This window comes from Diorhabda carinulata, chromosome 2, assembly GCF_026250575.1.
Source record: "Diorhabda carinulata isolate Delta chromosome 2, icDioCari1.1, whole genome shotgun sequence".
NCBI lineage: Eukaryota > Metazoa > Arthropoda > Insecta > Coleoptera > Chrysomelidae > Diorhabda > Diorhabda carinulata.
Genome location: NC_079461.1, coordinates 31,548,124 through 31,571,978, shown reverse-complemented (window position 1 = coordinate 31,571,978; position 23,855 = coordinate 31,548,124). Strand labels below are relative to the sequence as shown.

The window sequence follows — 23,855 nt, the reverse complement described above, 5'->3', positions numbered from 1 at the left end:
CATTGTTGTTATAAAGGCTAATTGGATTAAGAGTAGGTATAGTCGCTTCTCTCTTACCTGTATAATTCCTCCAGCGTTTGCAGTTGAAAAACGTATCACTGGTTTTGTCCTGGTAAAACCTACATAATGGAAAACTGTGTAAGTACATCGAAAAATTGTGGAATATAAAGAGGAAGAAACAGTTCAATTTGCACCACCTTCCACATATTCACTCTTTATTCTACTGAGTTAAAGCTGCTTGTACGAGGTGCCGCAAGAAGACAACGATTGCTGTTGATGTCTAGATGTATAAGGGGGTGTATCCAGCTACGACGTTTGCTCTAAGTACATAAAATTCATTGCAAATGCTACTGTTTCATTTTAGATATGAGGCTATCATATCACCAGAATAAAAATCTACTTAAGTACTTTATCACAGTACAAAGGACAAGTAACCACAATTTCTTGTACATTTTTAGTTAGACCAAGCTTCTCTCGGATTAAGACGGGAATTTCTAATCAAAGGATTAGACGAAAAAATTGTTAAAGCATACTACGATTATATGGTCGACTTGGCGGTACTTTTTGGTGCCGAAAGAGAAAGGGCCGCTAAAGAATTAAAAGCGTCTTTAGATTTTGAAATACAATTAGCGAAGGTGAGAGAAATAATGATTATTAATTACATAGAAAAATCATTTATGAATTGTTTTAGATTTCTTTGCCAAGCGAAAAACGTCGTAATATGACAGCTCTGTACAATCCAATGACAATTCAACAGCTTCAAAAAAAATTTAATAGCATACCTTGGGTAGAATATATAAATAACCTTTTAAGTCCTGATACTAAAGTAGATTCCAGTGAAATTGTTGTTGTGAATGTTCCATCGTATTTGAAAGCATTCGAAACGTTGATCAGCAAAACACCCAAACGGTAAGTAATCGGTTAACATCAAAAACCCGAGGAGGCTATTTTAAAAAGTTTGGATGTGATGTTCTCCATAAAATGGTTTAACAAATCAGATGTAAGAGACAACTCAAATTGTATAGTCCGCTTAACGGCTTAATCAATTAAAGGTAGACTTCGTTGAACAAATGATAGAATTTAACGTTGTTAGGAAATTTTGATTCGTTGCATTAAAAATGACATGTGGTAAAGCTGTTTCTTTATAAATAAGAGATCCCTCACAGGAATTGATTCGAAATATAATTAACTTATAATAAACAACGGGATCTAGGGCTAAAGACACAAATTATGGTCCCTGAATTTATGGAACTCCATTATTTGGAGTGGCGAAACCAGAAGTAATGAAAAAGTATTTAAGAATTACCGTATAATAAAAATTAAGTTTTTGGCTTTTGTAACGATTTTGGGATCAGTTAGCGGAGTTGTTCGTGCGGTCAAACAATATTGAACGTATATCCAACAAGATGGTAATACTTGTCACCACTAAAGATAGAAAACAATATTCTAGTTTTGAGATGGACATCTAGTAGTCCAGATTCCTCACCGATTGAAATCTTGTGAATTACATGAAGAAAAACATAAGATCAGATCTCGTAAGAGCCATTCCAGAATTGCGTAGCCGCAATGAAAAAGTTAAATCAATATGCTAAAAGAGCCTCTAGAGCTCTAAACTAAACTGAATAAAAAATTAATTTCAACTGGTAGCTATCTAAGTTATTGGCAATTATAGCTCGTGGTACGTAAAGTACTCGTAAAATGATTACACACGACCACACTTAAAAATATTTTTTTACGTTATTAAATCCTCAATCTAGGTTGGAAAATCAAAGGATTTAAAAATTGAAAGTCAATAACTTACCCTTCGTCACCAATAAATTGTCTTTATAAAAGCAGGTCTAATGTTTTTTATACTTGATAAACAAGATTTGAATTGAAAATCATCAATAACTGATTCATGAACTGGTTGGATCTCTTGAATCATATGTTTCTCAAATGTGAAGGTAGTTAACCCATTTTTCCATAAGTTTGTGCTTTAAAAGTACGACTTTAGCATTTAGTTACATTTGTAATCAATACATTTCCGATTCAATTTTCATTTTTTCCTCTAAATAAAATAGAGAAAATTCAACTCAATCAATATGTTAATTCCGATTTCGATACTTATTATCGCATCTTGGCACTACAAGTGCACTGATTTCATGAGCACATGGATTAGTATAGACTTCGAATGCCGCTATAAAATGCGGCAGGGAAACGAACAAGGAATTGACCAATCAGATCTAATAATCCGATGTGCAGTGTACGAAAATCGCGACTGGCGTCGGGCAAAACGAATCGTTGGATTTTTCACATTACGCTTAATCAAATCTTGCGATTTGGAGAATAATTTAAATGATGACATTACAGTTTATCTACAAGAGAAGACATTGAATTTGGTGGTGCACTCATTGAGGAAATGTCGTTGTTCATAAACTTACAAATTCTTATATTGATTCCAATATTTCCTTTCAGCGTACAAGCAAATTATGTCATGTGGAGAGCTGCTTCTAATTCGGTATCGTATTTAACAGATAGACTGAGGAAACGGCAGTTAGAATATACTTCAGTTATTACGGGTAAAACGGAAAGAGAACCTAGGTGGAAGGAGTGTATTGATATTGCAGCTGGAAGGTAAGTACATAATTTTTTTTAACGATCCTATAGGAAATTGTTAATAGTTACGTCACCGAGTTACGTATTGAATTCACTTTTAATATTGTAGTAGAGAGTTACGGTCGACTGATTCGTTATTATAGACAAAACGAAAACAAATTATATACAAATATAATAACAGAGTTATATTTCATTGTTTAGGCATCGGTTCTAATAATATTTTTTATATTTTATCTGAGACAATAAGACGCATTAAAAATAATAAATTCTAGGTTATGGTGTATTCCAAGGATGGGGAAACTTTTTTCTTCGCGTGCCAATTTCTGCTAACGAAATATATGGCGGGCCAAGTTGAGGCATTACATTTTCTGATATACTAATTGTGGGTCTGATCTTTGTGGGAACTGTTTTTGTTTCTGCATGACTTCATCATAAGCCGAAAAATTTTTGATGCTGAAATTTTTAACAATGAAAAAAGGTGGTCATCCGTCCGAAAGCCTATTACGAAGACAATTTTTTCATTATTGAAAACGTTTGTTCGCACAAACAGCTTGTACCAAACATAGCCATTATTTTCTGGGCGTGGGAAACTATATTTGGGTATTGGACTTATAAAATTCTAATTTGCTGGTGTTCAAAAATAGTTGCCTCAAATGCAGTGACAGTCGGACTTACTGATAAAAAGAAAATTGTACTACTAATACTAATTTTTGTTTGCTGGTCGCGGGCTGGATTTCAACGCTTTGTGGGCCGGAGTTGGCCCGCAGGTCGTAGTTTCCCCTTCCCTGGTGTATTCAACGACGTTCATAGAGTATAAAAATTCATGGACGGCGATGAGCGAGTATGAGTATGATATTTTGACATGGATAATGTGAAAATTAAATAATTATAGTGTGGAAATATTAAACTTGTTCCAATCATTTTAACAATTGATACCACATTAGATTAAATTGTGTATTTTCTTAAAATGTGTATTTTATGAACGCATTTTGGGATTTTTTCAAGATATTGTCAAAAACTTGGATCCTACTGCTTTTATGGGTTCTACGTTCTCACTGAAAACAATAAATTAATAATGAGGTGAGATTTTTACAAGGACTATGTGGTTATTTTGGCATACTTACATACAGTTATTGTTAATATTAAACAAGTTACTCAAGAACAACGAATTGACGTCTTAAAATTGTATATAAACTTCGTCATCTATTTTACGATCATCCAATTTTTTCCTTTTATAGATCAATCATAGCTTATTTTTAATCATTTTACACCCAGGATGAAATTTTTTCTTTCTCTGCTCTAATTCTGCTATTCCTGCGAAACAATCTATTGTCGTATTCCAGCATTTGGTGACGTTCTTTCATCTTTTTCATTATACTTTGCAATACAAGGATGGTCTCAGATGTTCCTGGCCTGATCTAGAGATGGCGAAAGCTGCTTGAAAAATACTACTGTATTAGAAAGTACACAATCTATACAGCATATGTTTCAAATTTGGAGACTTCACGTTGTTTACTATTTGTTTGGCAGTCACCTGCAAAGACCAGCATCGCAGTGGTCGACCAAATCAGGTGACGACTCCAAAAATGTTGAAGTGGTTCCATCACTTCACACCCGAAACAAAAAACAATGAACTGAAAAGGGAGAACCGTCTCCAATGAAGACAAAGATTGTTCCATCTGTAGGAAAGGTCATGGGGTTGGTTTTTTGGAATGTGCGTGGAATAATTCCAATTGACTATCCTGAAAAAGAAAAAAACTAGTAACGGCAGGTACTATACAAATTTATTGTATCATTCGAGCGAAGAAATCAAGCAAAAACTCCGCATTTGACTAAGATGAAAGTGTTATTTCATCAGGACAATGCACCAGCTCACACATCAGTTATTGCAATGTCCAAAATTAATGGATTGAATTGCTATCTCTTGCACCTGATTTCCTAGATTTATCGTCCTCGGATTATTTTCTGTTCCCAGATTTCAAAAAAATGGCTTGTTGGTCAAAGATTTTGCAATATTGAACAGGTGATATCGGCGGTTAATGAGGAGCTTGACGATCCTTATTATAAAAAGGGTATCGAACTTATTGAACATCGCTGAGAAAAGTATATGGAGTTGATAAGTGGATATATTTTTTTTTAAATTTTTGCGTTTTCTTTGTTGGGAGAGATATTTCTGGGACCATCGTAGTAGTCTGTTCTCACCCACCATTTCTGGAGTCTTGTACAGTAATTAATTCAAAGGTCTTATGGATTGAGTGTTGTATCTTATGATGGTTTCTCATTCCATTTTTCTCTTGTAGGAATATTCCTTTATTCTTCATGTTGTCCAATATGTCATGTACAGTACTTCTCATGGCTTCGGTGATTCCCAGTACTGTATACAACCAATTTGGTTATAGTTCCCAGATTATCCAAAAATCTTCGTATATGTGTGGAAAGCCTTGATTCATTTTTTCACATTCTCTTTCCATGAAAGCCTAGTGTGATTTCTAAGTATTGAGCTTCATTGATGGGCAAAGCTCTTGTCCATTCCAGTTTTGGTATTGTAAACTTAGGTATCTTCTATTTAAAGTTATTAACATTAAAAATAAAACACCCCACACACACGTAAACATTTAAATATGAAATTACCACTAAATTAATAGTGGGTGTGTTATCAATTTGTTCTAATTTACTCACAAACTCTGGCAGATACCTGTAGATTTTCACTCAGCTGCAGTTAAAAAGGAAAATTCTTATCTTCATATAATTCGTTGCTGGTATCAAGCTAAACAAGGCTATATTTTTGCAGTTTGTCAATTGCGTCAGGTGCACTTTACGTTAGAAAATATTTCAACGAAGAAGCTAGACAAAATGCATTAGAAATGGTTAAAGATATTAGAACGGAATTTGAACATATATTGAAGGTAGTCGATTGGATGGACGAAGAAACACGAACCAATGCGTTGGAGAAAGCGAAATCTATGACAACACATATCGCTTACCCGGACGAACTACTAGACGACGAAAAATTGAAAGAATTTTATGATGGCGTGAGTATCTCAATAGCTTTAATTTATGATAATTGGCAGAAATAAATCGATTAATTTATACTTTAGTTTCTTTTAAATAAGTGACAAAGCACTGGGGACTCTTCCACCAATCCTCATAGCGATTCGAATATGTTATTTTAGTTGGTTCTTGAAGATGTTAACCCTCTTCTCAGAAGTTTGTTCCAATAGATTCTCTTCTGAGAATATCTTGAACTGTCGAAGGACGTGATTTATTATCAAAACAACTGTCTCCGTAGATTTATCGTAGTTTTATAAAAGTTTCCCTTACAATGTGCCCAAGTTTGAAGAAAATCAAGTCCAGTGCTGCTTCTGGTTCTTTTTTAATGTTTTTTCACTCTCGGTGTTCTCACGTGTGTAGCTTCTATCGGTAATCATTAAATTTATTGGTGGTGTGTCTACTATCATCTGCAGTGTCACTTCCGAGGTTGTTTTGAAGGCTGACGCTACCAGCAAAAGTATATATCGACTTAATATTGTTTTGATTCTTTCAGTGACGACAGACTTTTTCTACACTGGTGGCCCATACAAAATCATGTTGCGGAGGACGCTGCAAATGACCGCTCCTTGCAGCTCTTAGTCCACCCACTTTCGAGAGAATTCTTATTAGTATTGACATCTTCTTTTTGCCTTGTGTCCTATATACTCAATATTTAGTGTTGCCTCATTTTTGTGGGGAGCTAGTTTGATCTAATTCTCCTCTATCCATGTATCGATCCGCTTCAAATTCTCGTTGACGTTTATTACAAGCATATTAGTACTAAATCATCGGCGAATACAAAGGCTGTAGAGTATCTTGTCAGTTCCAGTCTAAGGACATCATCGTGGAGAATGTTCCACAAAATCGGGCCTAGTAACGAACCCTGAGGAACTCCTGAGTCTACTGTTATTGTGAGTACAAGGATCGGTAGATCGATATGAAATTCGTCCACTTAAAATGGGCTTCAGAGTGTCCTGCCATGACGTCACTGGCGGGAATTTTTTACAACGTCGATATTTATAGGTTTTCGACTTGGTTGCTGGTTTTCTTGTATTCATAAATAAATTAACATCATGCTGAAATAGTTTCTCGTATTTTTCAGTTAGAAATCGACTCAAAACATTATTTTGGTTCAGTATTGAACCTCACTCTTTTTGGTACCAGATTTTCGTTTAAAAGATTGAGACAACCCGTAAACAAAACCGATTGGATTACTCATGGTAGACCTGCTGTTGTTAACGCTTTTTATTCGTCCATAGAAAATAGTATTCGTAAGTACTGCATTGTAAATCATTTTACTACTTTTTTTTTATTATAATTATGATTGCTAAAATAAAATTTTGATTTTTATTACTTGAGTTATATTTTGTACAAAAGGCAATCAAATTTGATTGCCCCGTTAATTTTATTGCTATTTTTTTTTCATATCATCCTATTATTTAGCTATTCATTAACACAAATTACGAAATAAGTATTTATTTAATTCATTTTCTTTAAAATATTATCTAAACCGATAAAATTAGGAATTTTATTATGGACAGAATAAAGTATATAAACTATAATAACAAATAAAGACAACAACAAAAGGCAATTTACTCTAATACCCGAACGCATTTTTTTTTGAGATGTCTCGCTCAGGGGTACGCTCTACGACACCTCTACCACACCTCTTTCTGATTCCACTTTTCTGAACCTCTTAGACCGCTTAAACATTACTTCCAAGGTCCAGGTTGTATAATAAATTTCAGTATATTACTGTTGAGCTCTCAGATATGAATCTTGTAAGAAATCCACAATTTTTATTTCAGGTTTAGCTCCGCTTAACAAAATACTATTATTTTACATGATTTAAGTTTTTGCAAACAAGATTTCATCAGAAATTTTTCAAAAAACTATCGCGTTTACGTATCTCATCATTTGTTATTCCAGCAAGTGAAATAAACAAAAAAAAATATTAAAGATTTTGTATAGAGATCTAAATGTTGACTCTAAACAACTTATGTCAATAAAATTTTGCCCCTATAAAAGTTTATTTACTATAAAGAAAAATATGTTTTTTGCAAATTTACAAATATTCAATTTTTAAAAACAAAAATTGTGTTAGAAATTAGTCTTTAGCCAAATAGAGCTGAGAAACGGAAATTCAAAATCGAAAAATTTTTATTTTGGTCGTTTACTTTGTCGTTCGACGAGTGCACAAGAAAATTTGATTTGCCAAAGTGAGTCGTAGAAATAGGCAGACATACGAACTTTTGAATAATTATTATCATTCAACGTGCGCTCTCTGAAACTTGCAGCCTTTCAGAAAAAACTTTAGAAACGAACAGCTCAAAAATTACCAGAATTTGCTTGAATAACGCTCGAGCTTCCAAAATTTTTCAAAATAATATACGAAGTGCCAGGAAATTAGCGCCGAAATAGGCTTGACAGTTATTTAACTCACTTTTTTTAAATGGCAACCATTTTTTCTCAACGCCATTGGATCCTAGGTTTAAAACCATTGATTTTAAACCCTGTATCTAATACTAAAAGTTGGCGTTTAAGAGATCGAAGGTAAACTGAAAATCATCAACTTGATCTACCTATATATACTAAATTTTTTTCCGATTGGCTTTTTCTTGCGCGAAACGGTTTCAGTGAAAAAACCACTTGGGCGGAAAACTTCCCGTTCATTTCTTAACCAAAAAATATAGATTTTACCATAAGGAATAGGTCCTTTGTCAAATTTTTCAATATCAGCACATTCAAATTCGTCCAACAGCTTGTCAATGACACCAACAGATCTCTTAGTTTGACCATTATTTTAAGAATTCTAGAGAAAACTAATATCCGGTTTCAAGAGCATATTTAATTTTTAAGTGCTGATTAGATATACCTGAATTATTATTAGTTTTGTCTCGACAAATAAATAATTTGACGTGAAAGTAAGTGAAACAAAAAGTCAAGTAAACAATTTAAAATATGTTAACTGAACCTAGCCCCTCGAAAAAATCCCATACACATTTTCGCAGAAATATGATTGCTACTTTGATATATGTCTACTTTTTTCTCTCTTCCAAACCAATCTATATTTGCGTGCATTTATACCTCTAACTACGAACCTAAAGCTTAAATTTCCCTATCTTCATCTAAAGTTATCAGAATACCTTACAAATAGAACTTAAATAGTTGATATTTTTTGTTTAATAGTTGATAAAAATGCAGTACTTCAATTTATTAACCTAACCGTCCATTCACTGTTTTTATATTTAGAATTCCCAGCTGGTATACTCCAAGGTGTCTTTTTCAATTCGGAACGTCCGAGGTACATGAATTACGGCGCCATAGGCTTCGTTATCGGTCATGAAATAACGCACGGTTTCGACGATCAAGGCAGACAGTTCGACAAAAACGGTAATTTGGTCGATTGGTGGCAAGAAACTACCAAAGAACGTTTCGATGAAAAAGCCCAGTGTATCATAGATCAGTACGCTAATTACACCGTTCCAGAGCTCAATCTTCAGGTAAGTACATTATTTTTTACATATTTTTGGTTATATTAATAGGTTTGGGATGTACTAATACATATACATAAAAGCATGAATGGGAATTTGGGATTATTAGAAGTAGGTACTTACCAATTCATCGACAATCGCTTAATAACAAAGGCAAATGTTTTGTCATCTCTTTTAACTCATAGTTCTATGATAATCTTAATAAGTTTTGTTTAAAATATTCTTTCTAACACCATTTTTGTTACTTTTATCCAACAAATACATTTATTTATTCTACTTCATTATTTTATTCTAATCTTTAACTTGCGACTTAGTTCTACAAGCAAGTTCCTTTACTTAAATGACTGTATCGTGAAAGATAAATATGACATCGACGTTTTTATCCAATACGCCGGTTGTATTTTTAATTTTAAATGATGAACAAAAATTAACGATTTGAATTATAAAAAAATACGATAAACTCGAAGCTGAATACAGTGTATACAATCGCAAAAGCTCGTTAACATCGATTAAAGAAGACGGAATCCAATACTCGCAAAAATTTAAAAATTTCGTGCGAATAATTATCATGTTCCGATAATTTATATATTTGCTGCATATTCAAGTAATTATAAAAGTTATTAACACCTTTATAATTTGTCGAAAGAGTAATATTATATTCCAAATAAGCATGGAAAAATTCTTATTCAATATAGAGCAGCAAAAAGCATTAATTAGAGAAGAAATAAGAGTGTTGTCTGGAAAGTTTCGGACCTAACGAAGAAACTAGACATTTTTTTTCATGAACTTCCTTTGAGTCTATACAATTATTCCACCGATGTTCGATGATGGAAAACTTTTTCCTGCAAACAAAACTTAGAGGTTAAAAAACAGGAAAAAGTCGCTGGAGGCCAGATCAGGTGAAAAGGGTAGGCGGTCAACCAATTCGACATACAATTTTAGTCATAGCGATCACCGTGAGTAGATAGAAAAGCACTTTCCTATTCTACAAATGCGGTCGCTTTTTTACAAGTTTCCTCTTTACAATCCACTGTTCTTTCGTTTCAGGATTGTAGTGATCAATCCAGGTTTCATGTACAGTTATGAATCGACGCGAAAAATCGGAATTATTTTGCTTAAATCGCGACAAAAACCCATCAAATTATGGAGTAGAGATTCCAACTTCTCTTTCATTTGTGTAGGCCAACTCGGTGAAAATTTTAGTGCGAAATTTTTGGTATTGAAGAAACTTCTTGAATTCTAGTAACAATGGTTGGCCCCTCTTGCGAATGTTTATCAAGTTTTAATGCGCTTAAGAGGAAATAAGAAGATTTTTTCCTATATTTCCAACAGGAAGCTAGATTAGTGACTAGTTATCATCTTGATTAATCTATCTGATCAAGTTAGGTGCATAATTTCCTTAAACAAACGACAATGTTGTTCTTCAGCTGAAGAAGAACGTTATCAGGCATTTTAAGAAGCGTTTTACATGGATTTTGAGTGACGAATCACGTGAAGGAATAACAATTTTTCATGAAAAATCAGCTTTAAAGAACCAGTGAAACACAAGATGATAACAAATGGTTTTCGAACTGAGCTACTACCTAAAACTTCTTCTTCTACTTCTTGGAGATCTGTCGATTTGTTAATTTTGAAGCTGCCTCTGCATCTTTTCCTGAGAGGTGGATTGCCAACTATCTTTCCACCTTTTAGGTGGTCTCCCGGAAGGCCTTGAGCCGGGCGGAATGTTTTCTAGGACTATTCTCGGAAGTCTTTTCTCGTCCATCCGTCTTACATGGTTGTACCACTGCCTCTTACGCTGACTTTCCCCTACCTAAAACTTTTAATTTGAAAAACTAAACTTCGCGTCTACAGTGTACTTTGTGCGCTTCATGAAACAAGCGATAAAAAAATTTTACAACAATAGTTCAATTAATCGAATCTCCTATTAGGTACATCATTACATTCCTCCAAATTTTTAACATAAGTTCTAAAAAACACGGATAGTGCTGTACATTAAAAAACGTGGCGACATTTGAAAATTAATTACGCATGAGATAAAATTGATAGTAATGAATAAATTTAAATAAACTCGTGTAGTTTGGCATCATAAAAACTATTATTTCATTTTCATCGTTAATTTTTTACGGCTTTAAACAATAAAAAATGATTGAAATAATTTAAAAATAAATCGTAAAACAGATCTACTAATATTAAAAAAAAACATAAACGTTTTTCGTTGTCATTTTTTAGTAGTTATTCGTTTTACAAACCTGTGACGCCATCTATGATATGAGAGCTAAACTTCATCAAAGTTTGCTGTAATAACTATAAATACCAATAAAGTCGATTATTTTGGATGTAATTTTTTTGTAGCGAATCTTCTTGTAGATTTTTAATAATAATTTTGAAAAGAAGACAATATTGGTACGAAGATGGTTCCAGAAATATCTGAACTGACCTAGAGATGGCGGTAGTTGCTTGAACAATACCACTGCCACGTTGTTTAGTATTTGTTTGACAGCAATCAGTAGTAACTGTTTTCAGTGAATTAGTAAACATGGAAAAAATTAGTGATACAATACTTTTTATTTGAAAGGCGTTAGCTAGATTCTACTCTGGGTGAGTACCTACTGCAGTACATTACAAAAAGTGCAATACATCGCATAATAACTGAAAATTTGGACATGAGAAAGCTGTGCGCGAGATGGAAGCCGCGTTTTCTCACAATGGAACAAACACAGCGTACGTCGTAAAGATGTTTCCATCGAGTGTTCGGCAATGTTTCACAGAAACCGCGCCGCTTCCGGTGGGTGTATCACTTCACACCCGAAACAAACAAAAATCAAAACAATGGACTGAAAAGGAAAAATAGGTTCCAAAGAAAGCAAAGACTGTTCTATCTGCAGGCAAGGTCATGAAGTCGGTTTTTTGGGATGCGCGTGGGATAATTGTCTTTGAACATCAAGGAGTATTCTGCGAACTTATGGCAACGTTTGAGCAAAGAAATCAAGTAAAAACGGCCGGGAGAAGTGTATAGAGCTAAAAAGAGATTACGTTGAAAAATAAATATATTTTTTTCCAAAATGTTTGCGTTTTTTTTGGACCAGGTACTTCTGGGACCATCCTGGTATATATATTTGAACCAGAAGCATAGAATATACTTTTCAAATGATTGCAAACAACAAGTACTAATAGCCTAATCATTTACTAATGATTTCGGACCCTTTTAATAATATCATATCATCTTAAATATTGTATACAAAAATCAGTTTTTGCTTTGTTGGTTTTGTAGCAAGCTTTCTCTTTCTTTCACTTTATTCACTGTAAACTATTGCTTTTACTGCAAACGAAATTATGGGAATATATACACGATTTCAAACTGAATTGACGAAAAATTAACTTAAGGGTGTGCCACATGGTTAAAAAACATAATAAAAAGCTTTTTACTGACAACATTCAATGTTAATACATAGAAATCTGTAAAGCTACGTATGTAGGAATCAATGCAAACCACATTGTGATCTTGATGAACTATGTTTTCCGTTTATATCGTTTATTAATACCTGTTTATTGATATTCTTATTAAGAGCAATAAAATGGAAAGTGTAGAAGTGCTATACGAGGGATGTTTCTAAAATGTACAAAACTACAGTATAGCTCCTAGCTATGTGGCACATTCAACATATTTATTTGTGCGAAACTATTATAGTCTAACAAACTAAAAATGAAATTAGTCAGATACATCATCGGGGCACATAAAATATTCGAATTCAAGCGTCGAGGAACGAAAATGTTCACGCTTTAAAGTACAGCGTATATTATCCGAATTAATGTTGTTAGAGGTGGTTCGGATAATCGAAATTTTTATTATTTTTTCATAAATAATAATGAAAATTAATTAAGAAGATTAATAGTCGCTATGTATGACCAACGTAGAAAAAAATATGTATTTACGTATATGTAAAAAAATAACCAAAGTGTATCTAATCAAAGCCTTATCATAATTAAATCTGTGGAATGAAAAATGTCTAAATACTTGTCTGCTTCAATGTCGACTTTTTTTGCCGGGACCAACGGAAAGATGTATTTGCAGTCTTTATCGATTACGAAAAGGCATTCGAACGTTACACGACAAGTTAATAAATATATTAACGAAAACAACTAGTTGATAGTTTTGACGTAAGAATTATCGAAAAATCAAATTGGCGCCAAAGAGCGGCCGTTCGAATCAACGAAAAATAGACAGAAGAATGCAAAATCTTAAGAGGAGTCAGACAAAGTTGCATACTCTCACCACTTATGTTTGATTTGTATTCAAATAAGATCTTTAAGTAAGCTAGACACAACTTATCATATGGAGTAAAAATTAACGGTAAAGTTATAAATACAATCAGATACAGACGATACAGTTGTACCGTGTGACGACTTGAATGGACTGCAATGCCTTTTAAACGCCATTGACAGAGTGGAAAGAGAGATGGGTCTAAACATTAACTGTTCTAAAACTAAATATATGGTATTTAGTCGCTTGCCGTACCATGACACACAGCTACAGGTAAACAGACAAACGATTCAAAGACTGTCAAGTTTCAAATATCTTGGTTGCTACATTACCGAACAACTGGATCCCGATTAGGAAATGTTACGTATGGTCAGTTCTCTTATATGGTGTCGAAGCATGGACTTTAAAAATATCTACCATTAATCGCTTAGAGGCTTTTGAAATATGGTTATATAGACGCATGCTCAAGATACCGTGGACAGCTAAGCAAACAAACGATGCGGTTTATTAAACATTAAATGCAGGAAAATAGCTAATTTGGGACACATAATGCGTGGTAGCCGTTTTAATATCCTCCAGTTGATTATGATAGGTAAAGTTGAAGGTCATAGAGGAATTGGAAGGAAATAAGTCTCTTGGTTGAAGAATATTAGAGAATGGACTGGGATAAAAGAAGCAGGACAGTTATTTAGACTAGCTCAAGATAGAGTTTTGCCATACTGATCGCCAACGTCAAGGGGACTTGATACGGCACGCTAAGAAGAACAAGTAATAACTGGAACGTCAAATCCAGTAGTTTTTGGAATACCTTACCATGAAATTGTCCCGAGTCATCTTCCGGCTCCGATAATCGAACCAATTTAAATTTTGTTCAAGTATTCATGAAATGATGACAATAATTATGTTTCTATTTTGTCGTTAAAATTTTGTATGCTCAATAGACGTGGAAAAACCATAAGAAATGTACTCATTGATGTGGATACGAAGAATTGATGAATGAAAGTGAAGTTCATTATGGAAGAAAAGCATTCAATTGCGCAAAGAGACTTTGAGTTTTTCTCAAAACAACCCTTATTTGCATCATGGTTGCAGAAATGAAAACATTTTGTTCGTAAGACAGTTTCTTTGATGAAGCCCGTGAAAGACTGGTACATTGCTAACTGTTTTCAGATATAAGTTGTGATCAGTTAAAGTTGTTCATGTTTGGAAAAAAAGCGTTTAATTTCACAAATGGAGTTGGATGATTCATTTCGCGTTTTGAATTAATCTAAACAAAACGCTTGTTTATTTCATGGTTACAGGAATAGAAACATCTTGACACTAAGACATCAGTTAATATATACAGAAATGGAAATCACGCAATTTGATGAAATTCGAGTGGTGCCTTCCCTGTGCCTTCTGTAGCTTGTAGTATTCGGAAAAGACGTGCCTTGGTAGCTGATTCCACGGTCTTGCACTTCTTCAAAGGAAGGAGTCCTGATAAATGGACGTTCTAAGCGTCATGGGGGAACTCGTTGTTCATGAGCCACGTCTACCTGCCCAGTAGATCTTGCAAAAATTGCTCTAGGTAGGACTGTACTAGACAGCTCGGAAGAGAATCTGCCGTGGTCGTATCAGTAAAACAGAGTCGGGTCAGCGACTTTTCTTCTATGATTTAAGCTGTCCAAGTTCCTGGTCAACTCTGGGTCGCCTATAAGTCGAATTGCTCTCTTCTGTATTTAGTCGAGCATCTTCAGGGTATGCTTGGGAACCGAGCTCCAAATGTGCGAGCAATACACCAAAGATGGACGGATCTGGGCTTTGTAGAGGATAGACAGCTGTTACGGAGTATATGATTTTTTGGTCTTAAAAAGGTTTCCAAGTTTTTGTGAAGCTGCCTTAGCTAAGTGACACATTGCTCCCAACCTCGACACCCGACAAGCAAATTTGAGGTGATGGTGATATTTAATGTCTACATAGTTCCAGATAGTTCCAAATGGCATTAATAAAGTATCCACTCAAGCAGTAAGGAATGCTATAATACCAAATCAAATAGAATTAGCTTTAGCATCAATGGAATATTTGTGGCAATCTGAATTAATTTATCTTTGAAATACATACTCATTGGAGTTTATTGAACTTTTGGTTGAAATGCGATCTATATTCACGAAATTTCATGGTTTCTATGCCTGTGGAACAAATTTCTTCTCATTGCGATCTACATTCACGAAATTTGTCTCTATGTCTGTGGAACAAGTTTGTTCTAAATCTATATTTACGAAATTTCACGGTTTCTATGTCCGTAGAACAAGTTTCTTTCCATTATGCAAGGAAGATGTCGTATTAAATATAACTTAGGAGAACAAACCATGTTTACGAAACTGTCATACAAATAGTAAAGAGGGAAAATTTGTTTGTTCTGATATTTCGAAAACTATTGACTAACACAAAGGTTGCAAAAAATTTAACGCTCCGCGAAGCAGTAGCATAGGAAAAATAAGAGGCAATACCAATGATTTTGAAACAAAAGTATGTTTATTTCAAATCTATACATTTACAAAAATCGTAGATTATATTGAATATTCCATGAACTATAATTAATTTTTGAGAAATGGGCTGACGATTTGGATAATTTACGTTCTACAGGTCGTTGGTGGCTTAGATCGAAAGCCATCTATACTTGTGTAGCGGACGCTTGAAATCGAATGTTTTCATATACCGATACTTTAGCTAATTAATTTCTTTTTTAGTCCTATGCAATTCTATACTATTGGTAATTCAAAGAATATCCTCACAGTTATAATTTATATCAAAATTGTAGTTAAATTACTATTTACAATAATTGTTTTGCTCATAAAAATATGGAAACCGATAAAGAAGAATCGAGTAAGTGCGTGGTTAAGTCGTCAACAATAATTCACTGCATGGCTGCACCTAAACTAACACTGGCTTCACAATTACTTTCAGTTGAATGGCATTAACACGCAAGGCGAAAACATAGCTGATAATGGTGGCATCAAAGAAGCATATTTAGCTTACAACACCTGGGTATCACGTAACGGGGAAGAGCATTTTTTGCCTGGTCTCAAATATACAGGTAGACAAATGCTCTGGATATCGGCAGCTAGTATTTGGTGTTCGCGAACCAGAAAAGAAGAATTAGAACAATTAATTATTACAGATGAACACGTACCTGATAAATTCAGAGTAAATGGACCTCTAGCTAATATGGAATATTTTGCTAAAGATTTTAATTGTCCTTTAGGATCTCCTATGAATCCTTTAAACAAATGTCAAGTGTGGTAGCTTTTTTATCGATGTCCTTTATTAGGATGTTGATTTGTATTTAAGTTTTTTTAAGTCTATTTGCTCTGTATTTTGGCAACAACGCACAACCGTCTATGTAAATCCTTAATATTTTTGTAGAATCACCTGTTGGAACATTATTATAAATAAAATGTTATTATTCATTGTTAATCGGTAAGGGAGGGAGCATCGTGTTTTTTTTTGATTGATAACAAAATATTAGATTTCAATCCACATTCTTTTTAACTGTTGCATAACAAATATCAATTACTACAGTACTTAGAGGAGAGTGATTCAACGAGAAACTTTAATAAAGGGCCGTCCATAAATCTCGTGATGGATTTTGAGGCATTTTTGAGCCCCCTACCCCCTCACGTGATTGAGCAGGATGAAATATTGAATTTATTTTAATTTCTTATTGATCATCTTCAACCTGTTGGACAATAGTAGTTATACGGCAATTTTTCGATATTTTGCCAACATTCCATGTGAAGGCTATTCATTAATAAAAATTCTGCAAACGATTTACCATCGTGTTCTTGCTGGTTTGGTACTTTTAAACCTTCTTTGCTCTGATCAATTGGTATGGGCGCCCGTAAAAAACTACATTTAACCAAGAACTTCGCATCTTAGAACAGCTATCAACTACACACACTGCTTGATGACAACTTGTACATGAAAGAGTTGAACATCGATAGCCAGTGCACTAGACGTGCAAGTTTGAGCATGTACGGAACTCGACTCGCAGTGGGCAGTCTTACCGTTTCTTGGTTTTCGTATGCGGACGCTTTTCTGGAAAAACTCCGAAGCACGAATTCGTGGTATAATATGTTTACTCATATTCAACTCATTTCAAACATACGAGATATTTTTCTGAAACAGTTGGCTTTCACGACCTTCAATTATATTCTATTATAATGTTGTTTCTATCGTTAAACTTATTATGTAAAATTATTTTAAAAAATATATATTAGCAAGTAATGCAGTAAAATTTTCAATATTTATTTTTTATTAGACAGAAATCTGATTCTGCAACGCTTTGAAATTCTTCTATTCGAATAAAAATATTGAAAATATAATAATATGATGAGATTAGTTTGCTAATCACCCCGTCTCTCATGTGATCGACCAGGATGTTTGTATGCAATCCCCTCCCTCACAGCCATCATGACATTTATGGACGGCCCCTAAGTTATGTCAATAATTTCACTTCATTTACTTGAAGAGTAAATTCCATATCAGTGAATATTATTCTACCTCATAGAGCTCAACAAATATTTCCGCAGTAAGTGGCAAAATGTCTTAGTGTGTGGACCACAATAAAGCAGCAATTATTGTACTTACAAATTTTCAAAGTTTACTTCAAATTATTTATTCTGCCTTCTTGTTTTCAATTGAGAGTTTGAGAGGATGAAAACTGTATATATGTTTAGATGATAAAATTGGTTAAACCTATCTTTTCATCAGCCCTTTGAAATCTCATTATTGGTTCGTTCATGCTTTCGTCAAAGCTGGGTTTTTCCCACAACTCTTAGTTTTAGTTGCTTCTCGGTTATATAAAGTAAAACATTTTCCGCGGTTTCTCTTATCCACGTTTTCAGCATCCGCTTCTAGAAAAATTCTTAATTTGAGGCGGTTTTACAAATTTACCGCCACTACTGACCTCTGAAATTTGAAATCTCAGGTCTCAATTAGAGGCAATGTAGAGACGTTAAAGTATTTAGTATAATATACTGCATATATATTTTGAATTTTTATTCAATAACTCTAATTCTGAGAACATTTCAAAACTGTTCTTGTCAACAATAATTTTTTTTAATTTGGAAATCGAAATTAAAACAAAATTTGCCCTAAGCTAGATCCTGCCCGGCCCGATGCTGAATCCACCACTGATTACAACGATAGGTTTGTTTCAACATGCTAATCGGGACCGTACTTGGAACGGTTATCGGAACCGTTTATAGATATTTTCTGCGCAATCTCCGGCTATTTGTAACAGTACTTGCTATCAACCAAGTATAGAAAACGGATTCACAAACAATACCCAAGTCGGTTGGAACGTAATCTCTATTGCGCAGAATCGTCACCGTACCATGAACGGTTTTTTGATGGATTGGAACGATCCTAATTGGTTTGTTTCAACCTGCTAATCGAGTCCGTTCTTGGAACAGTTATTGGAAGCTTTTAAATTATATTTTCTGCGCAATCTCTGGCTATGCACGATTATTGTAACAGTACTTGCTATCAACCAAGTAAAACGGTAACCGCCCGGTTGGTACACGTAATCTCTATTGCGCAGAATCGTCACCGTACCAAGGACGATTTTTTGATGGGTTGGAACGAACCTAATATCTCGATTTAAAGTAGCAGCTTTCTTCTCATTATTTGTATGATTACAAACTGAAAATAACTGATGAGTTCATCAGTCACGGTGCTAGTAATGAATGTTTACAAACCCTTCCACTCGGTTCAGTGAGAAGAAGCTATCACACATCTGCGTGACAAACACAATCAGCTTCTTAAAAACCAGTAGCTACGGTATCAAATAGTTTTCGACCGAAAATATTTACGAAACCAGCGCTGGTTGCTAGTTAATAGTATAAACAGAGATTTTAAAAAATAGTTACATTAAGTAATTTACTATAAAAAAACATTTCATTATAGTAAAACCATTGTTTGTTATAGGTATTCACATACCTTTTTGGATGTTATTGTCCATTTTTGTACTCAAACTTTTCTGCTATTAGTCGGTACGTTTTAGTAACTACATAGCAGGGTTTATACATTTTTAATGATTTCTCTTTTAAAGGATCTAATTTATTAGAAAACCCTATAAAAATATTGGTAATTAATTATTATATACTACATACAGTAGTACTGCAAAAAAAAAAGAGGTATAATTTCAAATAAGCAATTTCAATTAGAATGTATACCTTTATAATGTGAAATTTTGAGCAAGGTGATATATTATGACGTAAATTAATTAGAAAACAGACTGAGACGTCTAAAGAAAGGTACTTTTTGTGTCACTAATTACTTATTTCTAAAAGTTAAACGAAGTAATGGTTAGTCAAATTTGCTCTTTCCATCAGTAATTTAATCACTTATAAATAATTATTTATCATGTTACTCTCAGTCCTTGGTATACAAATAGCTATTTCATTATCTCCACATACTTTTCAGAATGTCTGACTAAAGCTTCTTTGCCACTATAAAGATATAATGCCTCGTTAGATTCAAAATGTTCGTACACCGGACGGAGCCAGATCAGAGCTATGTAGTGGATATACATCTAGACGGATTATTCTGCGTTTGTTTTCGATAATTTTTGCCTCTCTATGAAATCTCTTTCGGATGCCAAATCATAATAATAAAGCACTTTCTTTCTTGGTCCTCACGGTAAAGTTATAAAAATCGCGCAGAGCAATCTACTTCACGCTGCTTTTCCACTGTGCTGAGAATTCGAGCACTACTTTTTGTCATATTTAAAGGCTCTATAGGTTCTATAGAACACTTGTTTTGGAAATCCTGGTTTATACTGCAATTACTTTTATTTAAGCGCCAATCGATTCGAAAAATTTCTTCCTTTAATGATTGTGGTCCCCAACAAAACAACTTGTAGACCAAGAGCCAGTGACCAATTTCAGGTGGTCATTTCAAAAATCACGAAATTTTCTACACACGATTATTGTCTTTACACGAGTATCTTATCAATCTTTAACAAAAAAAATTTTTTCAATACTTCATTATAAAATATTTATTCTAATAGTAAGATCGAAGCACGAGTAAAACTGAACTGCACTCCAAAAATGTTCGTAAACGACTACTGAGGTGTTGAATTGCAAGCAAGATCCAAACCGTTGGAGGATTCCTACTTTTCATTCATACCTGTGCTAGGACCTTCGAAATGTAGAATATTACGCGTTTTAATATGTTCCCGTAGTATCCTTGACAAAGACCTAGAGAATATCTGCGTCAACGGTACAGAAAAATCTTTCAAAAGTCAAGTTTCAACAAGATTTACTGTAGAAAGTTTCGTGAGTTTTGAAATGACCACCTAAAACTTGTCACTGGCTCTAGTAAACCAATTTTTAACTTTTGAAAGAAAATGATGAACACGAGTCACCGTAAACCGCCTCCATTCTGTTTTTTATTTATGTTGATGTTAATCCTTGTTCAATCACAAATTTCATACCAGCACGAAACTCAATTTGTGAATTTTGATAAAATTTATCGACGCAGCAATATGAAAGTTTGTATAAAGCTTGTTGAGACTTAAATATCTTTGCGAACGCTCTCTATTTACTATTCGAGGCCAAGAACTCATGGACCGCGCTTCGTTTATTATAGTAAAAAAAGACAAATCGGCTATTTTACAGATTTAGATCTCTAGATGGATCTTCCGCATAAATAGAAATCTAGTTAAAAAGCTAACGCAATACAAAATTTAACATTGGTGGTGCATTGGTGATTGTGGTTCTGATCTATATATAAATTATTGATTCCATAATCATCCTGTGTAATATTTTATGTACAATACTTTGGTCAACCTATTTTTGTAATTGAAAATATACATTAGAAGTCTTCTCGCCTCAATTATGAATATTAACATGTTCCAATTTAATTATAATTGATTAAATAATTATCATATCATTGTTAAAAACCGGTTTGTTTAAAGAAAGAATTTAAAAACATCCTCTATAACTTACCAATAGTTTCTATATAATTTAATCGGTTTTGTGTTACTACCGCTGTCAGGATGAGGTGTCCTTGTGTTTTGTTTTATCGTTGTTATTGAAACCACATCACCAATGAAATCATAAAATTTTTTTACTGGCATATGGCGACCCATCAAAACTATCAAGAGATATAACTTCCATTATGAATTACCTTTCTTTTGATGGAACAGTTAGTTTACTGAATTAATTTATGGCATAAATCGCTATTTAGAATTACAAAATGTAATTGTAATGCTACGTTTACACGCTTGACGAAGCTTGGCAAATGTACACAAACCCCAAGTCTTCATAAACGTTTGGATAGCGATAGCGTTAGTGTGTCTAGGACAAGCAACGTTGAAGTAGTGTTAGCTAATACGTTTGGTTCGACACATTTAACAACAAAGGAAACGAAAATGTCGACAGTGAAGATGGTGGATGTTAAAAAGTCAGGCAAGAGCTCGTAAGCGACAATAAAAACGAACCAACTTGTAAATAATTCGTGAGTGAGTGCTACAAGCTTTTTTTGATCTGTGTTTTAAAACCGTTACTAGCTTAAATCGGCAGTAAGCTCATGTAAGCTAAGCCGAACACCCCGTTTACTTGCTTGTGTTCGTGGACACTTGCCAAGGCTTGCCAAGAATTTAAAAGTAACATAATTGATTTATGAAATTCATGTAAAACACTTTTTTATAGTAAATCTAATTTAAAACTGATTTTCTTCGTTTTTTCCTACCAAATAATTTTTACTTCAAGATATACAATCAACAGGTGAGGAATTCATGTGTATTTATTATACTTGCATGTTTTGTTGTTGACAACGTATATTAACGATAATTTTGTGTGTCATTTTTCACAAAAAGTTGTCTTAAACTAGCTAATACCTCATACCATATGGGAGAAATGGCCTTCATTACGTAATTTAACATGTATAACTTTTTTTTTGATACAGAAATGTCTGTTTACATATGGAGCGCGATAAATATGAAATTAGTGAATTGTTAAGAAATTATTGGAAACAAAAGTTTAAGGCAGTCGTAGCAGCAAGGAAAATATGTGAAACTGAAGGGGAAGACACAATTAATAAGTGTAATATTTATGTAATAAAATTAAGTAACAAATTGTTAAAAAATCCTCAATCAATGCCTGTTGATTCAGATTTTCTCGAAATGAATTTTCTCATAGTAAACGGACTAAAATAAATTTAAATCTTTAGTTGAGAATAGTTTATCCAGGCTTCTTAAATTGAGATTCTAATGTTAATTTGGTATACTCTAAAATTGGTAGCTCTAGACTATAATTATCAAAAATAATTCGATTTTTTGGATGGGATTGAATCAAACCTTTACTTTTAAATAAAAATCCTGTATTTTACTTGTAGTCTGCTCAAAGACGTTTATAGATGACGAGAAAGTGAGTTTCGTTTACAAAGCAAATGCTTGCAGCCTACCTGAAGTCTCTGCACGAATAAATGCATGTTAGCACTTTAGAGTGAAAAGTTTTTTTTGTGTAATCGCACGTTTACTATGCACCGTTTTTAGTAGTTAGTTTCTGTTTCTAAATTTTAGTTGAATGGTATAAATACCCAAGGAGAGAATATAGCTGATAATGGTGGTATAAAAGAAGCATACTTGGCGTACAATAGTTGGGTGAAAAGACACGGACAAGAACCCAAACTACCTGGTTTGAAATACACACCGAATCAAATGTTTTGGATATCGGCGGCCAATTCTTGGTGCTCTAAATATAGACCGGAATCCCTCAAGTTGCGAGTTCTAACAGGATATCATTCACCAGGTCGTTTCAGGGTATTAGGGCCCTTGAGAAATTCTGAATATTTTAGAAAGGATTTCAAATGTCCGAGTGGATCGAATATGAATCCTAATAAAAAATGCACAGTTTGGTAGATGAACCGTGATAATAAGGAAAAATAATCATATAATATTTGAAGTTTTGTTGATAAATTATTGTCTTATTTTAAAATAAATTATACAACTTGAATTATATCAAAATTAGTAGAGTTGCTTTCAATCCATTACGAACATGTTTCTAAAACGCGAAAAAATAAACTGTACTAAATATTTATCCCAAAATGTTAGGCAAAGAAAGTAGGTAGTCAAATTGAAGCAGTTGACTCATCAAGTGTTAGTTCTGTTTGAGAAGGTTGTTTTATTGAGATGAAGCACCAATTAAAAACTTAGATGATAAAAAAAAGACTGGAAGCAAACAGATTTCCCAATACAACGATTGACATACAAAAAGAGATACAAAAATAAAAAACATTTCGTTCATTCATTGTTGTATCCGTTTCATTTTTAGTAAATTTTCAATAAATTGTGTAGACAAAAATAAACTAAATAATATGGGATTGAAGCTAGATGTTTTAAATTTAATATTAGAAATAATGAAATATAAATGTTATTTGTACTAATAGTCTTTTCAAAGTCACGTTAATACTATTTCTAATTG

At 33.6% G+C, this 23,855-nt stretch overlaps 1 protein-coding gene across 2 annotated transcripts in view; it reads left to right on the top strand.

The window, feature by feature from the left end:
• Window positions 1-23,582, top strand: part of LOC130890651 (neprilysin-2) — a 63,943-nt gene extending 40,361 nt beyond the window's left edge. The window contains exons 5-11 of one of the 2 annotated variants that reach the window (XM_057794852.1): window positions 459-635; window positions 692-909; window positions 2,455-2,613; window positions 5,387-5,627; window positions 6,728-6,896; window positions 8,878-9,128; window positions 22,955-23,582. In XM_057794852.1, coding sequence (XP_057650835.1) covers window positions 459-635; window positions 692-909; window positions 2,455-2,613; window positions 5,387-5,627; window positions 6,728-6,896; window positions 8,878-9,128; window positions 22,955-23,293 — 1,554 coding nt within the window. In that variant the 3' untranslated portion in view covers window positions 23,294-23,582. Of the gene's footprint in view, window positions 1-458; window positions 636-691; window positions 910-2,454; window positions 2,614-5,386; window positions 5,628-6,727; window positions 6,897-8,877; window positions 9,129-16,329; window positions 22,103-22,954 lie in introns of those variants that run through there. The other variant, XM_057794851.1, reaches the window with a different exon arrangement.
• The last annotated feature ends 273 nt before the right edge of the window (window positions 23,583-23,855 follow it).